General features: G+C 36.2%; 1 protein-coding gene across 1 annotated transcript in view; it reads left to right on the forward strand.

Annotated features, from left to right (window-relative positions):
• Nucleotides 1-1217: 1217 nt before the first annotated feature.
• The window catches only part of SREK1 (splicing regulatory glutamic acid and lysine rich protein 1), a gene marked incomplete at its 5' end in the record, with an annotated part of 18965 nt that continues 11649 nt past the window's right edge, over nucleotides 1218-8533 (forward strand). Inside the window, 5 exons of the mRNA XM_010725492.3 lie at nucleotides 1218-1433; nucleotides 2492-2670; nucleotides 3321-3451; nucleotides 4905-5019; nucleotides 7933-8052. Coding sequence (XP_010723794.2) covers nucleotides 1218-1433; nucleotides 2492-2670; nucleotides 3321-3451; nucleotides 4905-5019; nucleotides 7933-8052 — 761 coding nt within the window. The remainder of the gene's footprint in view (nucleotides 1434-2491; nucleotides 2671-3320; nucleotides 3452-4904; nucleotides 5020-7932; nucleotides 8053-8533) is intronic.

Below are 8533 nucleotides of genomic sequence, written 5' to 3' on the forward strand. Positions count from 1 at the left end.
TAGCTCCTTCACTGGCCACCAAGAAGAATCTGGCTCCACTCTTCTTACACTCTTTATTTACACTCTCCCACTAGAAACTTGTATGTATTCCTAGAACATTCCTCAGCCTCCTCCTCTCCAGAATAAAGAAACCCAGCTCTCTCAGACTCTCCTTGTAAGACTGGTGCTCAAAGACACTTCATCAGCTTTGTGGCTCTTCAGTGGATGTATTCCAGTTAGGTCTGTTTCTCTCTTGTACTTGGAAGGCCCAGAACTGGACACCAGATTCCAGATCCGGCACCACCAGCACTGAGGAAAGGCAACGAGTCACCTTCCTTGTCTGCTCACAACACTTTTCTCTAGAAAGAGCAGCTCAGCACACTGCTGTCCTTCTTGACTGCAGGGGTGCATTGCTGGCTCATGTTCCCCTTGGGATGCATCAGAACCATCAGTTCTTTTTCTGCCAGCTGGCCTTCCAGTCAAGCAGCACTCTTGCTGTACTGGTCTCCGGAGCTATTCCTGCCCATATGCATAGCCCTTTGGTGTACTACCACCCCTTCCTTGTTCTGTATTGTCTGCAGGCTTGCTGAGAGTGTGTTCAGTCCCACCGGATAGGCCATCGATGAAGTTCAACAAATTGTTCAGGATGGTCAACTGGAACATAGAACACCACTGATTGGCTTTTACAGCTAGACTAGCTGCTTTGAAGAGATTGCTTTTTAAAAACGAGGGTATTACTGATCAGTATTCCATTTCTATTTAAATTTTGTGTTCTAGACAGTAGCAAGCTGAGGTAAATGGCACTTACTGAGTCTTGAAATTGTTTTTATATACTAGTGCAATATACTTAGTTGTGTAAAACAGCTGGTGATACAGAAAACTTCATAAATTCGATCATTCGTGCTGATTTGTACTTTCTACTCTGTGGCATAACATTGTCAGGTGATACATTTGAAAAGGAAAGTATTTAACTCATGTTAAAACTTTTATAAAGTATGTTTGATATTCAAAAAATCTAAAAATAGAATAGAAATATATATTAAGAGCTTTTTTTATTCTTTTCAGCTAATTTTATGGATCACTCTGTAAGTGAGGAAAAGCTATTTACACTGCCTCTTACTGTCATCTGCGATGATCATTTTATAACATGAAAAAAAATATGTTGTGCGTATATCAGGGAAAATGAAACCATTCCCAGAAGGCTGCAGATATATTTTTGTTGTTTTGCCTAAGGGTAAATAATATTTTGGAAATCAAGGACTGTGCCATATTCTCTCTGTCTTTTACAGCTTGGTGTTTCACTTGGCACTTTGGGAGCAATACCAGCAGCAGCATTGGACCCTAACATTACTGCACTGGGAGAAATACCCCAGCCACCAATAATGGGGAATGTGGACCCATCCAAAATTGATGAAATCAGGAGAACAGTTTATGTTGGAAATTTGAATTCACAGGTAGTTCTTTTTTTTTTTTTTAAATTTTTTACTGCGAAATACTAATGGAAGACAAGAATTGTTATTTGTGAATTATAATCACAGGAGCTCTCGTTAGATGATGTCAATTTAAACAAAGAAACAAATCATGCTTTTTGGTTACTAGTGATATTTCTAATTCTGAATGCTCCTGCACCAACCAGGAGGTCAGATCAGATAGTGGAAGTCACTCTAGCAGGAAAAATCACAGTGCAGCAGAATTGAGGATACATACATACATACATACATACATAAGATTGTGTGTGTTGACCAACTGTGTTATACTAGCTGAATAATACCCTAGAAGACATGAGATCGTGATAGCTGTCCTTCACTATAATACTGTGCAGATCTTAATCACAGTAAAAAGGAATTCACCTGAACTACAGTAGAAGGTTAATGATTTCTCCCAATGGAAGTTGCAAAATCAGCCTGAGAATCTTCACGTTTCTGTGATAGAAAAGCTCGGTGTCTGAAGGTCTGAAGTATTTATTTTCAGTAATTATTGATCGAAAAGCAATTGCTTTGATGGATGGCAGTAGTAGTATTTGTTTGGGGGTTTTATTTGGTTGCTGAAGTAGCTGTTAGAGTGTAAAAGTTCAGTGGATTGCAGTAAAATCAAATGAGTTGTAAGCTAGTAGAAAAACAGATAATAAAAGCTAAGTGTTCTGATATTGGTTTTTTTTTTTTAATTGATTAAAAGTCGTAGTAGCAGTAGTAGCTTGGACATACGTGTATAAGTAAATTCTGTATCAGTTATTTCAGAGAGGTTGCTTGAAAAAGCTCAGAATCCTGTGCAAGTTTATTTATATCCTAAATGTAGTGCTTTTGGTTGCAATATTTTAACTTGTAGTGTTTTCTGTAGATTAAAGAAAAAAAAAGTCTGTCTTAAAAAAAAAAGTAAAATAGCCAAATTTGTGTGATCTGTGAAACCATGGGAAGATGTTTTACCGAAACGTAGAAATTTTTTATTACCTAATACATTGTATGATCACTTTTCATTATATTTTACTTCAACTGTGCTCTTTGACTGTTTCTAGACCACAACAGCTGATCAGCTGCTTGAATTCTTTAAGCAAGTTGGAGAAGTCAAATTTGTGCGAATGGCAGGAGATGAGACTCAACCAACACGATTTGCTTTTGTGGAATTTGCAGACCAGAATTCTGTACCTCGAGCTCTTGCCTTTAATGGAGTTATGTTTGGAGACAGGCCACTAAAGTAAGAAATTAATTATCCATATGTTTATTGAACGAGAGATTTCTCAGTATTCTTATATATTTATGATTCTGATTCTGCAGGAAGAGACAGTAATGCATATTTTATCAATATAAGGATCTATTGCTAGCAAACTAGAACACTTTTATAAACTCTGATTTCAAAATTGGATATAACTTCCTCTAAGAAGAATGTTTATATTTAATCTTGAGGTAATGAATGCTTTAACGAGGAGAGAATCTGCAAGGTCGTTGGTGCTGATAAAGCTTTTCATTATATATTTTACTTCAGCTGTGCTCTTTGACTCTTTCTAAACCGCAACAACTGACCGGAGTCATCATATATAGATGACGCTGTAATGAGTTTTAAGTTTAAAATTTAATCTAAAATAGAAAGCTAGATTCCTAGACTTGAACCTTTATTTATTCAAAATGACACAGAAATGGTGTACCTCATTTATTTAAAATACTTGAAAGGAATAGAAGGCACACATTTCATGTTTTTAGACAGCAGATGAGCATTATGAAAAGTATGTAGTTTACTAACTTCGAAATTTTTAGTCAGACATGGAATTTGTGATGGTTTCCTTTCTTATTTTTCATTTTTTTTTTCAAGTATTTGTGAAATAAATGTTTTATTTGTCCTTAATTTAGAATAAATCACTCCAATAATGCAATAGTGAAGCCTCCTGAAATGACACCGCAGGCTGCTGCCAAGGAACTGGAAGAAGTGATGAAGAGAGTAAGGGAAGCTCAGTCTTTCATATCTGCTGCTATTGAGCCAGGTAGGTATATTACATTTAGTACCTGACAGACATGTTCTTTCTACATCTTGGTACATGCTATTAAGAGCACTTTCAGACACAGGAAAAGGTTACTTGTAGCTGAATAACGCGTGTAGGAAGAAATGAAAATAATCACAATTGCCTTCATGTAACAGAGCAGCAGAAGTTGGCTTTTTTATTTTGTCATGTATTATCTTCACATACATGCTTACTGAGCATTTTCAGGAACAGGAGGACAATGCAAATGCATTGAATGTTGCTGCTTCTTTAAGTTGAAAGTACATAAAAACATTTACCATGAAATTGCTTTATGCTTTGTTTCGTTCTTTAGCACAAATTAGTGCCATGGTTTCATGATTAGAGAGAGCTAGCATTCAGGTCAAAGCACCAATATTATGCTTTCTTAATTTGTAGCAGATTACTTTTGTCCCTGTTGCTGTGCTTTTTTTCATGGTGGCTGAAGACTGAGCATCTATAAAGCAAATAGGATCAGAAAATGAATTTGGGTAAAACAGTTGCGTTGTAATGGACTCTTTTTCATCCATATTAGTTGCCTGATCTCTGTTAACACTGAAATGGCTGGTCTAGGAGGAAGACCTCTTACGGGTTGAGAAGTTAGATGGTGCTATTCAGCGTTGATTTTTGCAGAATTGTTCTGATTTCTAAATCACAGCATAAAACAATCTGATTTTGTTAACCTTATTGAGATCATCCTTTTTCTCTAGATCAGTGAGGTTTTGTCATTTTATTAACAAATTCAGACTTCAGTGTATGTACATTAGATTATGGGGAGTCTTGTTTTTGGAGAGAGTTGAGTTTTTTTTCATTTTTGGCATTGGAATAAAAATAGCTCTAACATTTCCTCAGTGTAAAGCAGCAGAACAGTAATCTTTTAAAAAGAGTCCAAACCAAAGTCTCCTGAGGTCACTGGTGGCTTCCTGGCCTTTGAATCAAACTTTTCAACCTTTTCTCTCCATCCCTTCCTCTCCTTGTGAATTATAATTTGAGTATTTGTACAGTAGTGTAAATATCTAAAAGACCAAGAAAGTATTATAATTTATATCTTATGCTTGTTTTGAAAATTATGGCCTGTATTCTAATTTACTCTATTCTTTTCAGGTTATTATCTCTTTTCTAAATAGTTACATTAATAATATACCAAGAGGCAAACATGTTGTAATCTTGTGCATTGTGGCAGCAACATAAATCCCTTTCCTATTAGAGCTAGCTGTTTATAATTATCTGATTTATGTGTACTGCTGCAGGATGGCTGCACTCAACGAGTATATGCAATGACTTTCTTGGATGTTTCTGAAGGATATTTGCAAAGAAGGAAGATGTGCAAAGAGTAGGCCCATTGTACTATATGTGGTACATTCCACTTGTGCCAGATTGTTAACTGGGATCTTTAAATGTTCTGAGCTTACACTGCAAAGTGGTTTTTTCCTCTCAGAGTCTGGAAAGAGCAGTGAAAGAAAAGGCGGTCGATCTCGTTCCCATTCTCGTTCAGAATCCAGGTCTAGCTCAAAATCCCGATCTAGAAGGAAAAGATCACATTCAAAACACAGGTAGGTTTTTTCTTCTTTTGTAATAAGAGATGATACTATTTTTCTTCAGTACTGAAATTATTTTCTAAGTAAGTATTGCTATGGAATACGTGAATAGCTTATATTGGTCAGATCACAGTAATTGCAATCTTTGTCTCTGAACAGATACTCTTTTGCTCTAGTATTTTCAAGATTACATTCAGTAAAAACACACTAGATGTTATATATAGACACATTAGTGCTACATAGTGAATTTCATTCTATGACCTCTGTGTTTTAAAAACTAATAGTTATCTGCATTATATGGCCAGAACATTTTTTACTGTTAACTCTACTCTAAACTGATAGGTTGACTGGTTTTGCTATTACAAAGCTCCCCTGCTGTCTTGAACTTCTAAACACGGAATTAATAAAACCAGTATTTCTGTCTACTGTAATGGAAATGTGGCTAAATTTTTTAGAAACCAAGGGAAAAAGGCTCAAGGGGCAGTTTTGCTTTCTTCAGTTTGTTTGCTTTGCTAAATTTATTAACTTCTGAAACAGATTTGGAGTGTAGGAGGAAATGAAGCAACTAGATCACTGTTAAAATTAGTCCATAAATTTATTTCCCATGAATGAGGCAGTATTGATATGTGATGCTTACAGACATGTCCTGAAAATGGTTTGTATTTTTTCAGTGACTTCTGAGCATTTATGTAATCAATCTAAAAGTATTTGGACGTGTTTGGTGTCAAAAAAGACACTCAAAATTTATTAGATAGTTTACGCTTTAGAAAGGTAAGTTGTCCACGTTGCAGAAACAACTTTGTTGCATCTTTTCTCACATTGTGAGAAATTATTGACTGGGAGAACACAATATATAAAGAAAAGCTTGAGTAGAGGCGCACACTACATGGATTGTACTCCCAGTGAAATATGGAAAGTGCAGGTTTTGGTTTTATAGCAGAAGGACAACAGAGTGCATTATCTGTTGACATCAGACCATTGGGCACCTTTTTAATGCAAGAATAGTCATTTGGTCACTTCCTTATTGCAAGCTGTTTCTGTTGCTCTGTTGTTTCTGTAGCATGGGATATGACTGAAAAGCTGTGTTAGTGTAACATTCCAGCAATGTCTGCGCTGTTTTGTAACAACACAAATTAGATTGAGTTTTAGAAAATAAACCTGCATTCCTCATTTTAAGAAATCTGTGCTTTCAAATATCTATTGATACCACTTTTTAAAAACATAATTTGCGTCTGTTACCAGCAATCTTAATTACATGCTGCAAAAAGAGCAAGATTGATCCACTGAAGCAAATGCATCCCTAAGAATAAAATATCCTTACCATTGTTCTGTGTCTCCATGTATCTCTTTCATCTTTATGGTACAAATTTTATTTAGGAGCTTATTTTGGCTAAGTTGTAATTCATTTGCCCTGAAGTTAGTTTCTGCGCTACACTGATGTGTGGAGCAAAGCAGTAGCTAAAAAAGGGTTGCCTTTCCTCTCCTGGTATATCCTTATTCTGTATGTCTTGAGCTGCAGAAGACAGGTAGATCTGTTATTTTTTCTGTCTTCCTGTTCTTCAGGATTTATTGAGTAATATGCATGGCTTTTCTGTTTTTGGTAAGTTGAACTTCGTTGTAGATGAACCTTTCAGGCAAAGTATTCAAGTAGTGTGTTGGTTGAAATTTAATATTCAAATTCACCTCTTTATTTTAATTTTCTTAGGAATACAATCTTCCAAAAATGGTGAATACTGGGGAAAACAGAGTTTAGTAATTATTAGAAGTTCTGTTTTCATTATCAAATCTGAGACTGTACTGTATATCAGGAGTGCTCCAAAAGTAATGACTCTTATTCTATTATGTTGGCCTGCAACATCTAAGCTGAATGTTGGTGGTATGTCACTAGAGCTTGGGGTTTGCCACCAATATTCCATTGTTTTGTTGCCATGTGACAGATGGCAGCAGGGGGACAGTCTGACAAAATGGTGTCTGATAAGGAAATGTGTGCAAAGCAAATCTTTGTCATTGAATTTCTCCATGCAGGAAAAAATGGCACCCATTGATGTTCATTGGTGCTTGCTGAATGTTTATGGAGACCAAACAGTGGATGTGATTACAGTGAGGCCTTGGATAGTATGTTTCAGCAGGGCTGACAGCGATGTGAAAGACAATTCAGACAGCCTTGCAGATTCTGAGGATTGCAGGATGGAGGCTTTTGTTCATCGCTCTTAAAAATGCATAGCTAATGGTATTGACTGTGTTGAAAAGTAACTGAGAATTTGCTATACCCAGTAGCGTTATTATGCTCTTTGTGTTGGTTATAGTTTACATGGGAATAAATAGGAGGCATTACTTCTGGAGTGATCTAAATATTTTTGTCAGAAACGTTTAGTTGGATTTCTGTTGGAGCTTCTGCACATTATTTTCATTCCTTTTTTTTCATCATTTTTCATCATGAAGTAAATTTTCATTCTGTATCTTGAGAATTGTTAAATCTATGCTCACAGATCCTTCCATCTGAGGTGATAACTTATCTGGATTCTGAACCACAGGTTTTGTTTTTTATTTGGAGAACCAACCAAGTGACCAAAACTGCAATAAATGATTGGACCTGAGGGAGAAAAAACTGTTTTTACAAGCTGATCTTAGGTCTTATATACTTTAATTTTCTAAGAAAAGCTATCTCACTGTGATTTTTCCAGAATATTAATAAAACTTAATACTTAGATGATGAATCTCAAAAAGAGCATATGCAACAGTTTAAATTTTAAGTAAGCTTATTTGTAAAAATGTTAGGCACTGAACTATTGAAATGCCACCCTATGTAATTTTTCTTAGTGAGGTGGGATTATATCTTTTCTTTATTATATCTTTTTCCTGTTTCGATTGACCTAATTTTTATGAAGTTTCAATATTAAAGTATTCTTTTTGATCTTGTTCATATAGAAGTCGGTCTGGCAACAGATCACTCTCAAGACACAAGGACAGGCGCAGATCCAGAAGTCCCCTGAAAAAACGATCTAGATCTAGGGAAAGGCGAAAATCAAGAAGTCGGTCTCGTTCTCGGTGAGTTTCCATTCCTAAGAAATGATATTGTTCTTCTTAGCTAGCAGTACGAGATTTTTGAAAAAATCTAATAAATGTTTTAGGCAATGGTAAAGCATGGAGCATAAATGCTTTATCTTGTCCCTAGGCTTTGTGAGGCAGAAGAACAGAACATCAATTTTTATATCGAAGTACCTAAACTTCTGTATAGAAGTCCTGTTTCCATGTGTGTACCTGTGTAAAATTATCAAATGGCTTGGGTTGGAAAGGACCTTTAAAAATAATCTAGTTCCAACCCCGCTGCCTTGGGAAGGGATACCTTTCAGTAGATGAGGTTGCCCAAAGCCCTGTACAGCCTGACCTTGAACACTCCCAGAGATGGTTCAAGGAATCATAGAATGGCCTCGGTTGAAAAGGACCACAATGATCATCTCATTCAGCCTCCTGCTATGCCCAGGGTCACCAACCACCAGACCAGGCTGCCCAAAGCCACATCCAGCCT

This window comes from Meleagris gallopavo, chromosome Z (assembly GCF_000146605.3).
Source record: "Meleagris gallopavo isolate NT-WF06-2002-E0010 breed Aviagen turkey brand Nicholas breeding stock chromosome Z, Turkey_5.1, whole genome shotgun sequence".
NCBI classification, from domain to species: domain Eukaryota; kingdom Metazoa; phylum Chordata; class Aves; order Galliformes; family Phasianidae; genus Meleagris; species Meleagris gallopavo.